The following is a 21,649-nucleotide window of genomic DNA, read 5'->3' as shown; positions in this document are numbered from 1 at the left end:
CATTGTACTTTGGTACTTGCTTCCAAGTATCTGCCGTATGTATAAAAGAAAGTGACCAGGTAAGGGTGTGTATATGTGAGCAGTATAATTACCAAGTTAGAGTGTAGGGGAAAAAAAAAAATAACAGGAGCTGAATTGATATCAAAGATGCGCTAACCCACGGTATACAACAGAGAAAACAAAATTAAAAAAAGGTAAAACAATCAAGAAAGGAATCCCGCTGGACATATGCGACGTGCTCAATACTCCAACCACAGCAAACTATATCCGAAAAGAAAGCCAACAAAACCCACAAACCAGTTCGCTACTTAACGCCGTGTGCAATCCGATTGTATCAATCACTTTCCTCGTCAAAAACAATGCCCGGATGTATCCTTGAGGACTGCTGCCGCGGCTGCTGCAAATGTAAGACAAGGCATGCACTGAGAGAGTTTAGAAAGAGGCAGACATGTAAATAGACAGGTGTATCTCACAAAATGGTCCGGGAGAGGTACATTAGAGCCACGACGGTTTGATCGTATCTTTGCGGTCGTTAAGGCAGGTGGGATGAAGGGTGCAACGACTGCGAAGGTGATTGCAGCGGATGCTATGACTCGTGTTGCTTGTGTGCTTGGCATTTTTCAACTAGATTTCTATTGTCTGGTAGGAGATATATGACTGCTATTATTCGCTGTGAATAGATTAAAAACTTGGTAGGTGTGGAGGTATTGGTTTTGTAACTATGGCGTTCTCTCTCTCTCTCTGTCTCTGTGTGTGTGCGGGCCTCTTTATTAGCCTTCCTCGGAGGAATAGGATTCCTCTCATAATCTACATTGCATGTCATGGCGAACTCTGTCACCTGGTCATTCACATATTAATCCGGTCCAGTTGAGCAATAGACTCGAGCTCTGCATGTATCGGGGGCATCGGGACATACTGGTGGGGGTTTACTCTCCACCCGACACCTAAGGTTTGGCCCGAGAGTTTCCCCAACTTCGGCTTCTTCACCCGAGATAAGCCGTACCCCTCTTCCGCAGCGTCGGGTTCCTTTAGAGCTCCTCGGATCAGAATACTTCAATCGTACACAAAGATAATACACGGAAAGAAGGTTAAAGCCGTGTTTGAGTGATAATCTGTAGTGTAAAAAATCAAACAATAACGGAGAGTATCATGTTTCAGGTCACTGTTGACAACAAGGATCCACATTTTTGTATCATGTTCGGGGACTTTCGGTCTTGTCACTTTAGGTAATTGTGGAGATAAGGCTCAGGTATGCTTTGAGTGACCTAGGCTTTCATTCCACCGTAACTCATGACATGCTGTAGAATCACTTTCCGAAGATACGTATAGCAATGAAAAGCACTATTAAGGAAGATGTATTTATTTGAAGAATCGAGAATCGACCTGTACTCTGCGCGCTTGTTCCTCGAGAATCTTATTGTCATGAGTATTAAAACAAAGACAATAAATCACCGTATCCTTTCGTCCGCGAAGTTCGCGGCCGGACATTTCTCATTTTAATCAAGTATCGATTCCCCGCCGATTGTAGCTAGGTACAACTTGCAAAATGAAACAAGGAATTGATGTAATAGGTCAAATCCCGCTGCAAAACCCCACTACTAGACAGGATCGGGCATTTAAAGAATTGTCAATCATTGGATATCAAAAGAGGGGAACTCAGCCTGGCGCTCGGGAGGATCGGTATTCACCCCGAGGGGCGCTCTGGTCCGAGGATCCGTGCCCAAGCTCGGATAACAATGCGCCAGCCTTATTTATATTATTCGAATCGGTGTTTCCAGTGAATGAGAGTTAGATTTGAATTTATTATAAACACAAAGGGACACACAGGTAACCTCTTCTCCTGTCGATTCTCTGTGCATTTTCATCTTCTGTTTCTGCTTCATACCCCAAACCTTTGATCTATCCATATAAAAAATAATATCGTTTGAAAATGGCACCCGCCTTCGCGTCAAGCTTGAAAGACCCCAGTCTCTTTGTCGAAAAATCATACATCGACGGCCAATGGGTCGCATCCCAATCAAACAAGACCTTCAACGTTTATAACCCCGCTACCGATGAGATTATCGGAACATGTCCTGAATCCAACACAGACGACATCAATGCCGCCATCACGGCCGCTGCCAAAGCATTCCCCTTGTGGCGGTCCCAATCAGGTCGGCAGCGCGGGCGCATTCTGCGTCGCTTGTTCGATCTGATTGTCGAGAACAAAGAGGATATCGGCAGAATCATCACAGCAGAAAACGGCAAGGCCAAAGGGGATGCTGAAGGAGAGGCACTTTTCTCCGCTGGATTCGTCGAATGGTTCTCCGAGGAAGCCCCCCGTATCTATGGCGATGTCATTCCCCACAGCAGTCCCTCGAGTCGTATACAGGTTCTCAAGGAGCCAGTCGGTGTATGTGGTTTGATCACTCCATGGAACTTCCCTATGGCCATGGGGGCACGCAAAGTGGCCGCTGCCCTGGCTGCAGGATGCACAGTTGTGCTCAAGTCCGATGGTCTGACACCTTTTTCTTCTAATGTCTTTGCTGTACTTGCCGAGCGCGCGGGCGTGCCTAAAGGTGTCTTCAACGTTGTCACGGCTCTTGAAAACACCCCCACTTTGGGCCTGACGCTATGCCAGTCGGACATTGTGAAGAAGATCTCTTTCACCGGATCGACGCGGGTCGGCAAGCTCCTCATGCAACAGTCGAGCAGCACCCTGAAGAAGCTCAGTCTTGAACTTGGTGGAAATGCTCCTTTCATTGTCTTCGACGACGCCGATATTGAGACCGCTGTTACTAGTGCCATGATAAGCAAGTTCAAGGTGACTGGCCAGACCTGCGTGTGCGCGAACCGTTTCTTCGTCCAAGAAGGAATCTATGATCGGTTCAGTCAGCGCCTCGTCGAGGAGGTGAAGAAGTGCCAGGTCGGCAACGGCCAGGATGCTGCCGTGACACACGGTCCCCTGACTAATGGTGTGTCAAAGACACAGGAACACATTCAAGATGCAGTTAGTAAGGGTGCAAATGTGCTTCTCGGTGGAAAGGCGTTGTCTTCCGTTGGAAAGAACTTCCACGAGCTCACTGTTCTCGGCAATGTCAACGACTCTATGAAGGTCTCTACTGAGGAAATTTTTGGACCGGTTGCAGCGCTCGCCAAGTTCTCAACAGAAGATGAAGTGGTTCGCCGTGCGAATAAGTGTGAGGTTGGTCTGGCATCGTATCTGATCACAAGCGACTTGGGTAAGGCGCACCGTGTGTCTGAGCAACTGGAGTTTGGTATGGTTGCCATCAACACGGGAGTGATTTCTGATTGGGCTGCTCCGTAAGTTATCCTCATCCTGATCCTGGTATAAACTTATGATCATCGTACTGACTTGCGTCAGGTTTGGTGGTGTCAAGCACTCCGGTACGGGCCGGGAGGGTAGCAAGTACGGCATTGACGACTACATCAACATCAAAGCGGTCGTGACTGGTGGAATTAACACTGTGCACTCCGCAAATCTGTAAATAACATGGGTGGTCTGTCGCAGTATTGACGTGTTGATAGAGCGAGATGATGTTTGCACATTCGAAAGGACTGGAAAGGGCAAATGATAGATGACTGAATGACAGAATGCGATCGATTTGACCTCAGCGGAAAGGTAACCGATCAACGTTAATTGATACGTTTGGGATAGAAAGGCAAATTCTGGCATTTAAATGTTTTGAGTAATGTTTCTATTGTTGGCTTCAATGCAAATTCATAGCTTTATTCATTAATTCTTGAATTCTATCATTGAAGTGATCCTCAACAAGTAGATTTACACCTTCGTTGGCCCTCAGAATCGGAGAATACTTTCCGGCCCATTTCGGAGACCCTATCCCTCGATGCAAGACTTCGAGATGCTGTGACCCCTGGCTCAGAGCTGGCTTCCGCTACAGGTGAGCTTTTGGAGCTCCGAGAGGCTGATGCTCGACGAGCATGGGGAGATTGCGCATTCCGCTTCTCTTCAACCGGCCCCGAATCAGAAGCCCACAAGGATCCCGAATAGTACTTTGAATCATTTCCATCAATATATATTTGTGGAAATATTACCATCTCTGGATTGACTGGTTCCTGTACTGCGACGGCTTTATTCGATTCCCCTCTAATTATTTTCCACGCCTGGGGGTGGATATGCCAATTGGAAGACGCCGTAACCCAATCTGATCCCTTCTTTACCTGGGTCCATATGTCGGCAGCTGATTCAAGGTAGGAAGTCAACTCTTCTTTGAACGCATTATTACCATCGGGACTCAACATTTCTTTTAGGCCTAGGACGAGATCAGACGTAACCGATTTTATTTTTTCCTTTTGTTGTCGTTCCTCTTCTGCGTGGAAGGCTTTGAAGAGAAGGGAGCGAAGAATTGCCTTCTGGCGAGGTTCACTCCCAGTCCTCTGGAGTGCGTCGCCCATGTCCATGGGACCTATTGGTGATGCAATACACATAGGCTTGAAAATATCCTTTGCAAGTCGATCTGCAATGAATGATTGGGCCATGCGCGCACATGGAACGGTATGATCGTTGGCGTAAGAGAGTAGCATCGGTTGGAAAAAGTGGGAAAAGTGGCGCAGTCCCTGCTTCTGTGTCAGGGTTTTTCGCATTTCAACTGCTTGGTACTGAACCTTTGGCTTACCTGATCAAAGGATTGCAAAGGCCCTTTGAAAAACCGTTCGGTCAGGGCATAGAGCGAGGCTTCGAGATCTTCGAACTTCATAAAGCTGCTTTCCAATAAGTTTTGTAACCCCAAATTTCGTTGAGGTACTCTTACAAATCTGGTTTAAGAGGCACGATTGGAAAATCTCCACGAAGATCTTCTAATGCCTCGTTGCTGTCTCGGAGCTGCGATTCTAAACCGACAGTTTTGTTCTTCTCCCGCTGAAGATCTTTATCCATTGCGCGGAGCTTCCTCTTGTACTCATTCAACTTCTCATCGCGTTCTTCGGCTCTGCTTCGAGAATTTTCATCACATTTTCTTTGCAGTTGTTCAATCTGGCGTTTCAGAGCATTCTCCTCTTTATTCCAGTCCAAAACTCGTTCCTCGAAGTCCTTCATCATCGCCTGCCTTGCTGCCTTCTCTTGTTTTTGCTCTTCCTGGACTTCTTCGACCTTCTTATTGGCTTCTGCTAATTGATCAGTGAGCTCTTTGACCTTCCTCAGCAAGTTTTCAGTGGTGTCCAGAGTTTCCAGGTGTTGAAGCACAGCAGCAACTGATGTCTTGAGGTCTTTAATCGCACTGGTTATGGGCTTATCGGTTTTATCGGCTTTATCGGATTTATCTTTGGATCTCGTTGTCTGGGTGCCTGGGGGCATAGTGATAGGAGAGAAACAAGGAAACACACAGAGAAACTTTCCGAGAAAGACTTGGAAATTGAGTTTCATTTTCCTGTGGAACAAAAGCCGTTATGAGTCCTGGTGGGGATATACACCGCTTATTGGGACACGATCAACTCATGCAGGCAAGGGGCAGGTGGATGTTTAACAAGAATGCTTCCTTCTCGTTCACAGTGACTGTCTGTCTCAGAGTATACATTAGTACTTTTCATTTCCCCTCTTTTCGGGTAATTGCAACAAATGCCTGTAAACGCACGATTTCGATAAGCTGCAAGGAACAGAGATGGGAAACAGAGTATATCTATCTAGCCTATCATACGGTGTTACGAAGTGTGTAGCCTACCACAGCAAGTTGAGAGAAAAGGAGGGTGAGATTCACGTTATGGCATAGCTGATTGGTCCAGACAAGGGCCCCTCGCAATACCGTACACGAATCGAAGGCCACAATTGGCCAAACGCCCAATCAGATGCGGATACGTAAGGCTTCTTTCTCCCTCATGTGTTTAACCGCAAGTGCTCCATTTGGGACAGCATCTGTCAGCTAGCAGAGAGAAACGAGTGATATGGCCTGTGTTCATAGCCTTGCCCAGCCACAGTAATATCGGAAACAAGTGTATACAGAGATTGACAATTGCCATCACATTTCAAGCCACCTGCATCATACCACAATTAACTCGCATTTGATGCAGATTTGATGCGTTGGTTATCACCTTTTCTCGCTCTTTTTCGAGAGCACCGGAGCTACCGAGCAGAAAACAGATCTGGACGAGTTCGCACCTCATACATTCTGATAAAAGTATATATGTTTCGATAATTGAATTTGTAAGAGTCTGGGATCGGCAAGGTGGAGGTCCTACAAACTTTATCAGTTTTATAAACTGAGCCATCATGTCTCGGACATGTCATTAGTAGAGGAAGTATTTATAGATACGGACTATATAGAAGAGTGAGAAAAATCTGGTTACAAAATGCTTACTGACATGCTACGCCGCTTTACCATAAGCATATGGTTCGGTGAACCCAAACCCCGAGATGATGGCCCGTAAAACAAGAGTGCATGATTTTGAAATGTTCCTTACTGAATATCAGACAGTTGACTCCATTGCAACACCCGGTGACAGTTCGAATTCATTTCATCCAGCGTAATTGCTTATTATTTGACTCCGTCGCCGACGCCCGGATGAACTTGCTCGAAAGAATCATGGTCAGCCAGGTATGATTTGCCGGGAATCAAGTCACTGTCTGCACAAATTGCCTCATTTTACTGGGCTGTACAGGAAATATTACACACACTATCAGAACTTGAGGCGTCAATTGCTAATTATTGAGTTCCTCATCTGGACATCTGCGTTCATGGGCATCAATCCTGTGGTATAATTGCTTCTGCACGGAAAGACTAGTGAAACTAATATTGATTCTGCGAGGAAAGCGGGTTCCGTTATAACATCTGTAATAGGGATTTCAATCTCCAAACCCATACTGATTTGGTATTGTGCCATCATTCCAATGTGTATAAGAAGAGTGTTGGCCCCTTCTCTTCTTGCAACCATCCACAGCTCAACAGTGCCCATCATCTATTGATTGTTCACAGAATCTCTCAAAGCACATCTACCTTTGCCAACATGAGGACATTCTCTGTCGCAGTTACCTCTCTTCTGGCGGTTACAGGTCTTGTTGCAGCAATCCCCGCGCCACAAGGTATGCAGCTCTCGAGATCTCCTGATGTAAAATATTCTAATGCCACATACCACTGAAACAGGCCCTGTTGATCTCACCAACCTCCCATCCGGAAACATTATCAATCCGCTTGGTGCAGGTGCTAACCAAGGCGTATCTGGGGCGCCGGGTATGTACTGCGGCATCGAAGATGCTCCACTTCACCCCTCCGTCCAGGGAGTCAATGATATAGTACTAATACTACATTAGCCGTTGCTCAGCAGCCAGCGGATCAACCTGGGGATGCAGGTGAGGAAGCGGCAAATGCGCTCTATGGCGTTGGCAGTTCTGGGCAGGATTCAGACCCCGCTGCTTCTCAAAATACTACTCCACAGCCTTCACAGCTCGAAAACAATGGTGAGTACTTTAGTAGAGCATGCTTGCACCGAGTCATACTAACCTCATCTAAGGGGGTCTTGTAGGAAATCTCGCAAGCCTTGTTGGATGAGAAGAGAAGCAGTTGAAAGGGGCTACTATGGAATGTCATATATGCTATATAGATGATCGATCTATTTGGACTCCATAGTTGAAATCCACTACGTATAGCTATAAAGACTTGGCTACGGCAGCGTAGCTCTAGATCTCGGGGAAAGGGACAAGGCGGAGTTGTAGCCCATCCACAGTATCGAACGGGTATTGAGCGTGCTGATGCCTTCTTGTATTAATCAGGCTTGAGTGGCTAGGGTCTACTGCCATCTTAATATAGAGTTGGGTCATATCCCAGAGGTGCCGGTGCGGTGCCTCGAGAGGAGTTCCACTTATGTTAATGACCGTTTCGATCTTCGGGTTCCTACTACGCAACCCGCGGGCCTAATATACTACTCTACGAAGCAGAGTTCGCAAAGTAAAATGCAAGTTTCCAACTTCTGAGTAGGCAAGATCTACAGATCTATCCTTTGAGGCAGATAAATATATTGATTTGAAGCGCCAATAGAGTATGCACCTGCCCCACTTCTGTTGCGCCCTAGAACGATGTCGGAGGACATGTGCTTCGTTTACTTAATGTTAGCGGAAGCAGGAATCTTAGCAATATACCTCATGATATATTTGGGTGTTAAGATTAGCTTTTTTGGTGCGGGCCAATAGACCATACTTCCCACATATTTTTAGTCAGGTGGACCCTGAGCGGCTATACGAACACGAAGGAACACTGGATGTCAATTCGGGAACGAACACGCTCCCTGATTCGATGAACCAGGGGCTTGTATGTAGCCACCAAAGACCCTTGTCGGATGCGAGATCACATAGGATTTAAGCTTGTGCAAATGCATTAAAACCACTTTCGCGGTCGAACAGGCAAAATTGCCGCCACAAACTGTGTTTTTACTTTCCTTCTCTGCGTAGGACAACTAAGCTTTAGAATATTAGCTCCTTCTATCAAACTTTCCTGGGATAATGCTGTCATGCTGAACTATTATCGCGCAGATAAAAGCCTGTGAGCTTCTAGAGATGGTTTGTGGGTTGCAAGCGTGCAGTACAGTGGCGGTAGCATGTAACCCTGGCAAAGGACGAGGCTCTGAGTGCCTTGGAGAGGGAGATCTAGTTGTTTCAACTCCGAAGGAACTGTGTGTTAAACCGTGAGTACCTTTCTATGACACTTACATAGCTTCGGGGTACTGATATACTATACTTCGGTCACTATATCTCGATATAGACTAAACGGCTCATAAAAGAAAAAAAGGGTCCCATGATGTATGAAAAAAAAAAAAAAAAAAAAAAAAAAAAAAAAAAAAAAAAAAAAAAAAAAAAAAAAAAAAAAAAAAAAAAAAAAAAAAAAAAAAAATAAAGTAAAAAAAAATAAAAAAAAAAGGATGCACGCATCCATTGAATACTTAAGAAGCCAAACTATTAAAATCTATACGTATTATAAATACAAAGTTGCGGGTAAATAAACACACCCCAAGACTGTCGGAGAGCATTTTGGTTATGGCTGAAGAGTCAAAGGATCCGGAGTGTTGAATATTCCGTAGAAACAATCTTCTTTCTAGAAATATATCAAACCTCCTTGCGCAGATTCATCCAGCTCCTCTCCAAAAGACTTAGCTGACAAGATGCTAGTCGAGCTCAATTAGGGCTTGTTGTGTTGTCGAAGCTGGTCAGGGCAGTGTGGGTAGCGTAGAATTCACCCTTGGGGTTGTAGTACTCGTCGAACATCAATGGCTTCGCGCCCTTGATCCAGGTGTAAGCGTGCTTATCGGTGAATCCCCAGAAGGTGATATCGGTAATTCCAGCGTCAAGGGCCTCGGTGAGGACGGCGTTGTAGATATCAGTTTCGAGGGTGGTATTAAGCGTATGGACATCCATTTCAGAGATGGATACCTCCAACCCAAGAGCGTTGTAGGACTTGACTATATCCGTAATCACACCTGGGATAGGAGCTACTTCGGTAACGTGCATCTGTAGAGCGACGCCGTCGATCGGGACATTGTCTGATACAAGTCCAGAGACTAGATCGTAGAGCTCTTGACGCTTACCGGGATACGTCTCGACCAGGCTCTCGCTCAGAAACAATTTGGCGTCGGGGCCCGCTGCCCGAGCGATATGAAAGGCATCTGCAATGTATTCAGGTCCGAGCACCTTGTAGAAATCATTGACCTGTAGGCCGCCACCCATCGTCTTAAGAGCTTCAGTGACAACGTCCCACCGATCCATCTTGCCGGCGTATCGGTGCATGATTGCGTCAAAGTGAGTGGCCATGGCGGCACGAAACAGTTTGGGATCGGTGATGTTGAGCAGATAGTCGGGGTTACAGCAGCTGGAAATAAGCCCATGTCCCTTCACCACCATATTGTGCTTCTCCGCGAAGCTGACGAGGCGGTCGGTCGCATTCCAATTGTAATGGCCTGGGGTCGGGTGGATGAATGTCCACTTCAACTCATTCTCGGGAGCGAGGCTTTGGAACTGATCGGCAAGAACGGTCGCAAAGAGAGAATCATTGAGATAATTTGGATTGATAGCCCCGGACCCAATGAGGATACCCTTGCTTTCCGCTACCTCTTTCAGCGGACTGGTGTTGGTCTTGGTGAAGGCATTTGCTCCTTCGCTCGCGGCGAGCAAAGCAGTGATAAGGGACGCGGCACCAAAGGTCTTCATAGTTCTGGTTGGAAACGTGTTCTTCTGTTCTCCGATGTTAAGCAATGAGCGACATGAATATGCAGTCTATTCATCAAGGTATTTATAGGTTCTTCAGATGGAACAGCGTTTATACAGTGGGTCATTCCCTATCGCCCCAGGTGTTTCAGCAGAATACGAAGGCAGAAAGCTTGGCATCTGTACGAAAACGAACGTGCCCTTTCATTCGTTGAACCATCGTTCCTTTTTGCCACGAGGGGCGTTCCCGAGACTTGTTGACCAGCAACTTAGCAAGAGATCATGGATCCATCGTATACTCGTACAAAGTACACTTGCTGGCGACCCACCTAAGATTTGTAGTGCTGGTGTCTCCTGTATTGCCTGCTAAGTTTTAAGCTAATCTGATGATCTGTCATGGTTATTCCTGGCACTAATAGTAATGGTTACGTTAGGAATACGAAATACGTCGTATAATATGACGAACTCAGTAGAGCCTTTAGTAATAGCGAGAAGTGCTACTGTTACACCAGCCAGGCTTTCTCTATACCAGCCTCCGCTCATGCCACACTCTCTGCCTATCTTCCGCCTAGATTAGTAGGTAAGGCCCGCTTTCTATTTAAATAAGACTTACTTTTTTAATGTATCAGAATACCACTGTCTTCTTATCCAGGAATAACTATTGCCTTAGATATTAGTTTACTGCCTGAGATCTGAATTTCTGCCTCAGGTGATAATAAATCTAAAGTAGTTAGTAGGCAATGGGACGCTGACAAATTGAAAAAGTAAGCCTTGGTTACCTAATAGAGAGCAGGCCTTACCTACTAAGCTAGGCGGAAGATAGGCAGAGAGTGTGGCATGAGCGGAGGCCGGTGTGGAGGAAGCCTGGCTGGTGTGGCTGTAGCGCCTCCCTACTTGCAGATACAAGAGATCTCAGTCGTGCCTACCAAGACGACGAATAGTATATATTGTCGACGCGCCTACCGCAAGTTTAAAAACGATATATCGCATCTATCGATCAGCCGACAAAGCGAGATATCCCCCTATATATACCCGCAAAAATAAGTATGCTATCTAACGAACGGAGAAGGGGCTTGGATAGGTAAAGAAACTGAGATCTATCCAATTGACCATGGATAGGAACCGACCCAGACCGCTGGTTATATGTAAGCTCCAAAATATCGAATTACTGAGGTGACCTAGCTGCAGCCGTCAAGCCTATCCCAGTCCAAGAGCTAGCGTTGGAAACCAAACATGCACTATCTAAACAGCCCTATAGGGGACTTCATGATATAATTTGGCGGAACATAGCGTGCCACTACTGGTTGCGATATTGCTACTACTGCTGGTTGTAGGCAGTCATCAGAACCAGGTGAACGAACACATACCCGAGCACGGGTCCAAGTCATCGTTATCCGAGACCCGATATGGAGAGATCGCCCTGAAGCCCTCGGAGCATGGTCACAAATGCTGTTGAGATAGAGTTTTGATACAATACCATATCAGGTGACAGGTATCTGTAACCGAAGGATCGGGAGTAACCCGATGTTATATTTCGGTCGGCTTCGATATCCGATGTATCTATCTATCTCGTATCTATCTATATCAGTGCCCTTGCATATGTGGCTCAGCTCTGGCCCTCTTCTTTATCTAATCCCATGATACCGATGAATCTAGAAAAATGATATCAGTGGATGGCAAAAATTAGAAGTTTGGGATCGGAAGGACATGCTTACAGAGGTAGTTGGATCCTTGTGTATTGAGCGGTTTTTTGGTCATTTGATAATCGATTGCGAGCCTGGTGATACGAGCAATGTTTGTGTAACCCTCACCTCCGAGCTTAGCCGGTGGGTTTTCGTAGCTTATGAACGGTTCGGAGTGACCGACTACAGGGGTACTTCCACAATTGCGGTTCGCGTTGGCGAAGGGGTATAATCGGATCGACAGGCGAGGGATATAGGGCCTATGGCTTATTCAAGTATTGGTTGGTCATCTGAAGCCTTCTCTCAATCAGATTTTACGGGCCATATGTATCTTGGCAAACAACGAATAGGCACATACGACCACAGGGTGTGGAAAATAGGGCTTCCCGTCCGCTCAGCCGTACTCAAGCCACACGCCGGGAGGTTAGTAGTTGGGTGGGTGACCACCAGCGAATCCCTTCTGTTGTATGTATTTTGCAATTTATTTTTTCTATTCCTGTTTAGCATGGTTTCTTCACTTCCAATGAGAAGAGTTTACACCTGGTGCATACAGAGAATAAGTACATTTCTAGTGTCTGCATCTTGATCTATGGTCCATGGTATTTATTCTGTACATATCTCGTCTCCCGAAGACAAACTCTATCTCCTTCATGACGCCAATCCACTCAAACAGAATTCGAATTATCAGCACACGAAAAAGCAGCCGAGCCCCCATCCTCAGCATAAGACGCCATGATGTACTCAACAGACCCGTAAGTTCCCGCAACCATCATGAATGACCCAATGAGTATTATTAGCACACTCCACACTACCATAAACATCCACCGTTTCGACTTATGCGCCGCATCTTTCCCCTTCCGCCAGTTATCGTACAGCCACATCGCACCCATCGGCTGAATGCAGATAAGCGGACCAAGTAAAGCCCCGATGAGAGAAACCAAGGCATCAAAGATGGGTATTGTGCTGGCAATGATCCAAGCAATTAGAATGATTCCGAACGTACAGCTCAACCAGGTGATCCAGTGCGTGGGTGAGTTGCTGGTGAGATGGCGCGAGCCGCGGAGGATATTGACGAATATGAATTTTGCGGGGATCTTTGGTAGGTTTACAAGAGGTATTTGTTAGCATATTGAGGTGTATGCCGCAATGGGTCTTCCTTTCTTCTGATTCTTTGGGTTTCTCTTACATGTGCGACGATGGTGAGTGTGGCTAAGAGGCCGGGCAGTGCAAATGCGTAGCTGATGATCTTTACAACACCACCGGCTGAACCAAGGGCTGGTGATGAAACGTAGGTACCGCAGTAATAGTACACCACTCCGCCGATTATGGTATATACGGCGAAGACTCCGGTCTGACTTGCGACCACGGCTTTGGTGTATTGGTGGGGGTCACGCATCTCGGAAACGATGGAAAAGAATGCTGGAGGTGATGGATATTAGCCGTGTGATAGGATGCCGAAAAGAGCCAGGAAAACGACAATTAACTCACCCGGGATTCCTGTAAAGGAAAATAGCAGATTAGATACAGCTGCAATTCCATCAGCAAAACTGGGGTTGCCGACGGCTACCCAGTCGGAAACCCAAGGACCGTCCGTTTTGGGCGCGTCAGCGGGGCGGTCCTCTATACCGACTCCGACAGTAACAATAATGACTAGGTACCGTCAGTGCATCATGCAGGAGATGTGTCGCTGGGGAAAGTACCGGCTGTAAGGATACATGGTAGGCCCACCCATGCAACCGCAGTGATGCGACCTAATGTTCGGATACTACAGAAGCACAACCCGGCAATGGCTGCAACGGCAGTGAAGACTGCCGTACATGTTGCATGGGTAGACACGGCGTTCAAGCCAATGGAAAGTCCAAGAATAGCCGAACCGCTGGTGAAAACGTAATCTGTATGGTGTCAGTTCCTACCATTAGCATTATATTGCTTCGACTAGTTGATTAGGGCCACGTACAAAGGCAGAATGCGGCTGAAAGGGTCCACCGGCCCAAAGGACCAAACATGAGTCCACCGGCATCGTCAATGCTGTAGACATCGCGGTGGTTGATCTTGAAAATGCCAATGACATAGGCAGACCAAGTAGTGATACAGTAGACTGCAAACAGACAAATAATGCCCGGGACCATGCCCAAAACTTCCAGAGCAGATGGGATGGCAAGGACGCCCAAACCAATCTGCGTCTTCATCATGAGGATGACGGTTCCTATGAACCCGACCTAGTTTAATCAATTAGCTTCTGTGTCTGTTTCCAATGAGAACTGCTTGTATAGACATTGCGAAAGTTAGGACCATGCTCCGAGATCTCTCCGAATACATCATCATGAACGTATTCGGGTTGCTGCGGCACTATGTCTTCAATGTCTTTCTTGTCGGTGGCCATGTTGAGTGATTGTTGCTGAATTCTTCTTCCTGGAGAGGGGAAGGAAGACAGCAGCACAATGAGAAGGCCATGGTGACCCTTTATAACAGGTGTTGGGAAACAGAGTAGCCAATGACGTCGGGGACAATGCAGAGGCACAGAACACGACGATTAGTGTTTCTCGGATCCCCCGCATTTTCAGTCAAAGTGCGGCAGCTGAATGCGGTCTTGATCAACAAGCTTCGCTTAGCCCAAAACCGCATATTGTGGGGCATTTTCCCCCGCAGATAAGCCGACGTTGGCAGCGGCAGAACACAAACCTCGCAAAGGCCCCCTAGATCCGTGTGATCGGGTGCCAACCCGAGACTTGCCGAGTGTCTTCTTCCTACGTCGCTTATCGGTTAAGATAAACTGCAGGGGAAAAAGAGAAGAATCGAAGAAGATTAAGAGTTTACCCGACTTTGGTCAAATATACTAGGATAGATAGAGCTAGCAAGTTGCCTTGCCAATTCGCGCAGTGGTTGGAGAACCATGGTAACCAATACGAGACTACCGGAAGGAATAGGGCATGCACGGGAAGAAATACAATTGAAACATTAAATAGCCAGCTAACTAAACAAGGCAACCATAATACGTTATGCGAATGCTGTAGGCACCTATTCAACCTCCTGGATTTCCGTCAACATCGACTCAATGAACAACTTCTGGTTCGTAAGGAAGCGTTTCATCTCGGGAATGTTGAATGGCCTCTTGGCTACGACTCGCTCCCGCTCTTTCTTCTGTTGATGACGAATACGCTCCTCCAGGATTTCCAGACGGTACTCAGTGTACTGAGTATAAAGCTCATTGATGTCACTGATACCGCGCACTCCGACGAGGACAGTCTCGTCTTTAACCAGAGGCGACTTTGGTCGGAAGCAAGTGACCATACTGATGCGCTCGCGGCCACCAAGCGCCTTGAGAGCCTGGTGTTCAATGTATCTTCCTTGCATGACCACGGCAGTTCCCTATAGAGACAGCGAACCAAGTTATTACTGAAAACTGCATACCCGAGGGTGATCAACATACCATAGCCGGTCCACGAACTTTCATAATCTCCCCACTAGGCATCCTAAGCGCCGTCTCTCCACCGACCATGTCAGTGCAATCGGAAAGCATCGTCACACACACAAATGGGAAACTGTCATAATGCCAGGCGACAGCCGGGAGTTCATTGTCCGAGGAAATAAGATCGACAGTGCGTTCCGTGTTCGCGTTCTCGTCCCGAATAGAAATGTTGATGTTGGCAATTTCAAAGTCAATTGACGGAACGAGGTCTATGCCAGCTACCTCGGAGATTCTTGCCAGGACTTCTGGGGATTTCCAGGCGTCGTATGTGAAAGGGGCACGACTACAATTTTTAGACAAGCAACTTTCACCATTCAGGGTTTTCGCCGACTTACGCTGGGCCCATTCCCCGAACCATATGCTTGTTGAAGGTTGAGGAGTATTGACACTCAGCAAGCACCTTCTCGTCGAAGATCTCTGCCCTCATTTGGGCGATGGCTTCTTCGGTAAACAGCGGGAATGGCTCTGTGGCCGCGTGGGGTGAGATGCCGTGTCCCTTCAACCCAATTTGCTCCATAGTATAGATGGACCTTGGGGGTTGGTAGTTCAAGTGTTTCGCAGGATCAAACGACTCCCTCTTGGCGATCTTTGCTCCCTGGATCAGGGATTGCGGCAGGTCGGAAGAAGGCCTTGTGGCCTTCTTGGTTGCCGGACCAATAACAGTAGGTGGTTCAACGTCGATGAAGGTAGCCGAAGGAGCCATCTTGAATAATAGTCTGGTAGATAGTGTGAATGTAGATGTTCTTTTGGATATTAGGAGGTGAAGTTGTCTCTCTGGACTTCTCTGGATATTTTGATAATTTATATAATAAGGTTCCGTAGTCCAGACCTCCAAGACTGCGCGTGATCTCTCATGATGGTCAATTGCTTGTAGAACGGCTTTTCCGATACCGAAGACAGTCTATCGTAGAGAGAAGTTGAGCCCATTCGGCAAGATAGGTAGAATGAAGAAACACCATTTGGTCTCAGGCGAACCCGATCCCTGACATCTGTGGTGACCCCTCTCGGCTGCACCCGCGGCTGCCTCCAAGCACCCTCGGAAGTAGGTGGGGTCTCGGCTTCTACCCGATGCTTATCACCAAATCATAGGGCATTGATCGCCTCGGAAGCGGATGTGAGTATGATCATAGTAGCAAGAGACACGGCGTAAGGGAAGATCACACTCCTCTCTCCCGAGAATTTTCAAGGTATGTCGGCTGGAAAATGATGTGTGAATCACAAATGAGTTTAAATGGCCTCGATGCCCTGCCAAGCTGAGACTTTATCCATAATACAATCCTCATCATCCCTCTATCTCCAGAATACCCCTCAACATGTCTTCCCTCGACCTAAATGATGTTGCATCTGCCCTTCGCACAGCCCTAGCTGAAGCAAAGCCAATTGATCCTCCAACCAAGACATGGCCCAGCCTCACCCCAGACGATGGCTTCAGAATCCAAGAAATCAACTCCAAACACAACGTCGCCAACGGCGACCGTCTAGTCGGATATAAGCTCGGCAACATCGCGAAAGTGATGCAAGCCGCTTTTGGTCTGGACCACCCTGACTATGGATTCCTGCATGCAAAGTCCTTCATCTACGAAGGCACTCCTATCCACCTGAATAAGTTCATCAAGCCATTCGTCGAACTGGAGCCTGCCTTCGTTCTGAAAGGCCCCCTGAAAGGTCCCAATATCACCGTAGCGGATGTCATCAATGCCATTGACTATGCTATTCCCGCTATTGAAATCATCGATTCTCGCGTGAAGAACTGGGCTATTGATCTGCCCGATACGCTTGCGGATAATGGGTCAACTGGAGCTATTATACTCGGTGGAACGCCGCGCAAGCTCACTGAGCTTACGCTTAATGATACCCGTGGTGTCTTGAAACATAATGGCAAGGAGTTGATGACTGGGAATACGAAGAATGTCCTTGGGAACCCGATATCGGCTGTGGCGTGGCTGGTGAACCGGTTGGCGGAATACGATATTGAATTTCTGGCAGGGCAGGTTATTATGCCGGGAAGTTGTCTGGAGGCTATTCCTATGGAGCTTGGTCAGTGGACTTGTACGTTTGAGGGGTGGGGGACTATTGAGTTCGATGTTGTGTAAATCAGGAACTACGCATAATAGACATGCCGCATTTTAGTTGCTTATAGAATGACGACTTCTCCCACTTAATGAGAATAAAGCATGATTCTCAGCCGTAACAGATCTGCAAAATAGAATCCCCTGAGAATTGGAGTGCCCCAATATATCCTTAGTATCTGCTATTCATTAGACTGCATCATCATCGAATCATATATACTACCTAGTAACAACCTTACGACCAATACGTCGCATACTCACTCTCCCCACTCACGACCTTAATGAACTCCTCAGCAATAATCTCATCCGTCCTTTGTGACGGATGCAACTGGTCATACCACAGGAACGAATCCGGACTCGACAGCGTCTCACACTCAGACCCGGCGACATTACAATGGTGGATATAACCCGTGACATTCGCCGGCGCCGACCCATTGAGATACTGCTTCGGATGGTAATAGATATCCGAGATCTGCCCATATTAGCAACCACCACACCCCAACATACCGGGAAGGGCCGTAACTCACCAACGAATACATATCCATAACCGCGACCTTCGCCCCAGGATACCTCTTCCCAACCACCCACTCAAACGGCGTCCGATACTCGTAAACCTGATTAACCGTACTCACCTGCTCCCACATGCGATAACTTATCTCGGTAAAATTTCCCGTTTTATCAGGCCAGTAGTTGTTCGCCCCAATGCCTCCATTCTCCGGCGTCGCGTACAAGGGCGCTAACTGCAACGGTACCATGTTCATAATAACGAAGTACTTCCCCTTGCCAGCTTTATACACCCCATCGAGTGCATTGAATACGCAATCAATGTAGTCCGGAATAGTCTTATTGGCGACCTGCGAGTCGGTTAAAAACGCGTAGTTGCCGAGATCGTTGGTTCCGATCCAGATGGAGTAGATGGTGCTGTCAGGGTCGTTTTGGAGGAATTTGTCCCCTGTGCTGGGAACGTGGTAGGCATTGTCGGCTGTGAACGCCGGGACTTGGTATTCCAGGACGGAAGGGTACAGGCCGAAGGAGGTCGTTCGGGGAGTTATTTTGTTCGAGCAGGAGGCGCCACTGACGGCGTAGTTGTAGCGGTGGGATAAATGAGCGTATTGATGCACGAAGTGGCCCCAGATGTAGCCTCCAGAGGCGGAATCGTTGGTCTATTGGTATCTGTTAGTTGTGTAAACTATATGTGGGCGTTTCTGTGCATGATAGGGAGGGGATGGAGTGCATGATGTCCGGGGAACGTACAATAGGCTCGACCCATCCCACTGGCGGTGCAGACCCATTATGATTAATGAAGTAGCTAATTCGCGTATCGTCCGTATAGCTATCACCGAAGGTAACCAAGGTTTTGAAATCCTTGAGGTCCCATTTCTGGTTGGACTGAGCGAGCACCGCTTCCAGCCCTACGAGGATGACGCCGATACAGTGTAGCAGGCCCATTGTGCACCGTCGGTATGGGGTATGTGGAGTGCAAATACCCCGGGGTAAGCACCCCTCTTTATTTCAAGCATTGAGCACGGATTCGGGGCGACGATCGATCGCATTGATGTGCCCTGGTTTTATCCGGATGCGGAGGTGCGGGTAAACTCCGCTCACCGCAACACGCCGCTATTCGCGGAAGATCTGCGTCGGGGTTGCTCATGCAGGTGTTTATCCGGGTTGTTTGCTGCGGCATGGGGTAGTTGCGTGGTTGGGCAGAGCTGAGGGTGTCGCAAGGGGTTTCTTGGATTTATTTGCTTGTTGGATGCCCATGATGATCTTTGTTGTGGTGGTGTGGTCTTTGAGGGAATGTCCCTAGATACAGGCTGTCGGAGACCTACGAGCTGTTATATGGATGTCAATGCTGGTAATGCCTTCTAGAGTATTACTACACCATTACTGGACCTGTTTAGGGACTTCAGAATTAAAGTTTCTCATAGCGACGCTAGTAAGCAAGGACGACCATTCTCCTGAACCCACCGCAGTTGTAGTGGCAGTGTACAACCTTTACTCAAAATAATTGGCCTGGACCTCCCCGACCGATTGGCCATTGAACTCCAGCTCGAATTTGATTGAGGCGGACTGCGGGGTCATGATTAAAACATGTTCAACGTTGTAGTACACCTTGCCTTTGCTGTTTGTGTGTTTCTTGAAGAGATGAGTTGGTATATTTCTTAGATCGCCTGCAAAGGTACACAACTCGTAAACACCTGAATATCAGTTAGCAGATACACGTCTGTGGTACATAAGTAGGTTAGTTGCTTACCACTGTCGCAACGTTTGGGAGCTTCGCCGCGAAGGCAAATCTTTAGTTTGCTGATAATACCGGCCGTTCCGTCAACAGCGAAGTTCGTATTAAAAATCATCCGAACAGGTTCTCCTTGTTGAATAACGTCTCCCTACCAGATAATGAGCAACAGTGGCAAGGCTCGCTGCATAGAGTCGGTAGAGTACTTGCCTTGTGGATATACCACGTCATCAGGTCGGTGATATACCAACTCTCAGCCAAGTTATCCCAATATCTCTTGGCATCTGGATATTTAGCCATGGTATCGGGATCATGTGTTATATGGCAAACTCCATAGTGGCATCTGGCAATGCGCTTCTTGACCTGGTTGCCCTTCAAGCCATATTGAACCGCTCCACTAGGTCAAGGTAAGCAGATTGTGCAAATCCTTTTTGAGCCATAGGGGACTCACAGCATCACAGCAGACCAACTAGTCCTTGTTAGCCTGAGTACTATAACCGGTGTTGTCTGAGTACTTACGAGTTGGGTGGCTGCATCACAATAATGTCACTGAATGTTTCCTGAATACAGCGATAGAGGTACTCGGATGAACCAAATCCTCCCACCAGAAGAATAGCCTGCCGGTAATGGTCAGCGACGCTCAGAGTATCATTGTTGCACTCACCTTTACTGGTTTCTTCTCGGCTCTGGCAGCATTAACCTGGTGGATGATCTGCACCTTAACTCGGTCAACGACTGGATCGAAGATCCTTCTAATCTGAGCTCTATTATCATTAAATTTAGCTCCCAGGCTGGCATAAGTGCACCGCTAATTTACTCACCCATCCAGCTGAAGAAAACCATCTTGTAGACCTATCTTAGGCTTGTCCTTCAACCCAGGGAGAGGGACAAAATGTGTCTCCTCTTCAAAGTCCGGATCGCTCGCAAAGTTGGGTTTTATATGGTCTTGCCAGTATCTCAAGGCCACTTCGCAGGACTTGACACTTAAATGCTTGTCATTGACGAGGACCTTGAGGAAGTTCTTGAATCCGGCATCAAGCATGACCGATCCACAGATATCGCCTGTGTTTGTGAGCCAAATGTGGATAGCCCCTCGGCTGAAACATACCAGTGCCTTCAGCTACCTCTTCCAAGCACAATGGAGACACCGTCGTCACGCGATACGAGATGAGGTCCTATCGTGTTCAGCCATAAAGATTGCAAGATAGTCATCTATATGCAGCCAGGGCTACTTACCACAGTACCGCCACCGGCATCGCATACTACGACAACATCGTTGTTCTGCATTCGAAATCAAAAAGACGCTCTTGTTATACCGGACGGCAACATACCTCGATGGAGTTTGGCTGAATTGCATTAAGGCAGTACAAAGCTGCCGCTTCTGGCTCAGATACCAAAGTAATGTCTTTCTGGGGAATTTTGGCCCTCGAAGCGGCTTTCAAGGTCGCGTCTTTTGCCTTATCAGACCAGATGGCTGGTACCGTCAGGACATACTGCATCTCCATCTGTTCGGCTGCTCGGCCAAAGCGCCTCTGAAGAATTTTCTTGGTGTGGTCAACCAGACCTGTCAGATACATGCCAGTCAGAGTAACTGCAGGTATGCGTGACCTTTTGAGCAGTCCCGCATCTATCAAGGATGCGACGTATCCTGGGTTCTGAGGCTCATCCAGTAGGAGCTTCATACCCCGGATATTGTCTCCAACAAGGTAGTTGGTCTGGTAACCCCAATGAACGCGCGCACCGCATTTAATGATCATGGTGCTAGGGACTTTGGGTGTTGTGCCTGTTGCCACTCGTCAGCAGACTGTTTTCTGAACGTACCAAAAGATGCCACAGACGGTTCCCCTCTCCAGGCCACGACATTATCACTTCGGGTTTATCTGGACAATCGCTCAAAGCCCAGGCGACACTGACATATATCAGTTTCTCATTCAATGGCCAGTTTAATCATTATGTCTTACCCACTATAGGTGGTGCCGAAGTCAAGCCCAATGACAATACGAGGATTCGCCATCTTTGAAACAGACTGTTAGCTTATCGTACGAAGACCAG

The 21,649-nt window shown here is 47.4% G+C and overlaps 9 protein-coding genes across 9 annotated transcripts; 3 read left to right on the top strand and 6 right to left on the bottom strand.

Annotated features, from left to right (window-relative positions):
* Nucleotides 1-1,930: 1,930 nt before the first annotated feature.
* BDQ94DRAFT_177230 (NAD-dependent succinate-semialdehyde dehydrogenase) lies at nt 1,931-3,709 on the top strand (the record flags this gene model as incomplete). Its single annotated transcript, XM_026772857.1, has 2 exons — nt 1,931-3,303; nt 3,365-3,709. The coding sequence occupies 2 exons, from the start codon at nt 1,931-1,933 to the stop codon at nt 3,486-3,488; spliced, it is 1,497 nt and encodes a 498-aa protein (XP_026628114.1). The 3' UTR covers nt 3,489-3,709.
* A 59-nt stretch (nt 3,710-3,768) lies between these two features.
* BDQ94DRAFT_168766 (uncharacterized protein) lies at nt 3,769-5,314 on the bottom strand (the record flags this gene model as incomplete). Its single annotated transcript, XM_026771146.1, has 3 exons — nt 3,769-4,578; nt 4,638-4,722; nt 4,773-5,314. The coding sequence occupies 3 exons, from the start codon at nt 5,312-5,314 to the stop codon at nt 3,769-3,771; spliced, it is 1,437 nt and encodes a 478-aa protein (XP_026628113.1).
* A 1,643-nt stretch (nt 5,315-6,957) lies between these two features.
* On the top strand, nt 6,958-7,499 carry BDQ94DRAFT_168765 (uncharacterized protein; the record flags this gene model as incomplete). Its single annotated transcript, XM_026771145.1, has 4 exons — nt 6,958-7,033; nt 7,095-7,181; nt 7,262-7,408; nt 7,462-7,499. 4 exons carry the CDS (start codon nt 6,958-6,960, stop codon nt 7,497-7,499), a joined length of 348 nt encoding a protein of 115 aa, XP_026628112.1.
* Nucleotides 7,500-8,942: 1,443 nt separating this feature from the next.
* On the bottom strand, nt 8,943-10,174 carry BDQ94DRAFT_177228 (endo-1,4-beta-xylanase). Its single transcript, XM_026772856.1, has one exon. It carries the CDS (start codon nt 10,142-10,144, stop codon nt 9,116-9,118), a length of 1,029 nt encoding a protein of 342 aa, XP_026628111.1. The 5' UTR covers nt 10,145-10,174; the 3' UTR covers nt 8,943-9,115.
* A 2,314-nt stretch (nt 10,175-12,488) lies between these two features.
* BDQ94DRAFT_177225 (transmembrane amino acid transporter protein-domain-containing protein) lies at nt 12,489-14,206 on the bottom strand (the record flags this gene model as incomplete). The annotated part of the gene is made up of 6 exons (XM_026772855.1): nt 12,489-12,917; nt 13,010-13,242; nt 13,312-13,473; nt 13,524-13,715; nt 13,781-14,042; nt 14,099-14,206. The coding sequence occupies 6 exons, from the start codon at nt 14,204-14,206 to the stop codon at nt 12,489-12,491; spliced, it is 1,386 nt and encodes a 461-aa protein (XP_026628110.1).
* Nucleotides 14,207-14,833: 627 nt separating this feature from the next.
* On the bottom strand, nt 14,834-15,995 carry BDQ94DRAFT_177223 (uncharacterized protein; the record flags this gene model as incomplete). Its single annotated transcript, XM_026772854.1, has 3 exons — nt 14,834-15,192; nt 15,254-15,575; nt 15,628-15,995. 3 exons carry the CDS (start codon nt 15,993-15,995, stop codon nt 14,842-14,844), a joined length of 1,041 nt encoding a protein of 346 aa, XP_026628109.1. The 3' UTR covers nt 14,834-14,841.
* A 610-nt stretch (nt 15,996-16,605) lies between these two features.
* On the top strand, nt 16,606-17,385 carry BDQ94DRAFT_168761 (2-keto-4-pentenoate hydratase; the record flags this gene model as incomplete). Its single annotated transcript, XM_026771144.1, has 1 exon — nt 16,606-17,385. One exon carries the CDS (start codon nt 16,606-16,608, stop codon nt 17,383-17,385), a length of 780 nt encoding a protein of 259 aa, XP_026628108.1.
* Nucleotides 17,386-17,596: 211 nt separating this feature from the next.
* On the bottom strand, nt 17,597-18,810 carry BDQ94DRAFT_177222 (SGNH/GDSL hydrolase family protein; the record flags this gene model as incomplete). Its single annotated transcript, XM_026772853.1, has 3 exons — nt 17,597-17,833; nt 17,889-18,524; nt 18,616-18,810. 3 exons carry the CDS (start codon nt 18,808-18,810, stop codon nt 17,597-17,599), a joined length of 1,068 nt encoding a protein of 355 aa, XP_026628107.1.
* A 546-nt stretch (nt 18,811-19,356) lies between these two features.
* BDQ94DRAFT_177221 (Hsp70 family protein) lies at nt 19,357-21,611 on the bottom strand (the record flags this gene model as incomplete). The annotated part of the gene is made up of 11 exons (XM_026772852.1): nt 19,357-19,559; nt 19,616-19,744; nt 19,804-19,994; nt 20,117-20,214; nt 20,262-20,361; nt 20,419-20,659; nt 20,706-20,772; nt 20,834-20,878; nt 20,929-21,380; nt 21,436-21,506; nt 21,559-21,611. 11 exons carry the CDS (start codon nt 21,609-21,611, stop codon nt 19,357-19,359), a joined length of 1,650 nt encoding a protein of 549 aa, XP_026628106.1.
* Nucleotides 21,612-21,649: the final 38 nt, after the last annotated feature.

This window comes from Aspergillus welwitschiae, assembly GCF_003344945.1.
Source record: "Aspergillus welwitschiae strain CBS 139.54b unplaced genomic scaffold BDQ94scaffold_10, whole genome shotgun sequence".
NCBI classification, from domain to species: Eukaryota; Fungi; Ascomycota; class Eurotiomycetes; order Eurotiales; family Aspergillaceae; genus Aspergillus; species Aspergillus welwitschiae.
Note: the sequence above shows the minus strand (reverse complement) of the source record. Positions and strands in the feature narration are given on the sequence as shown.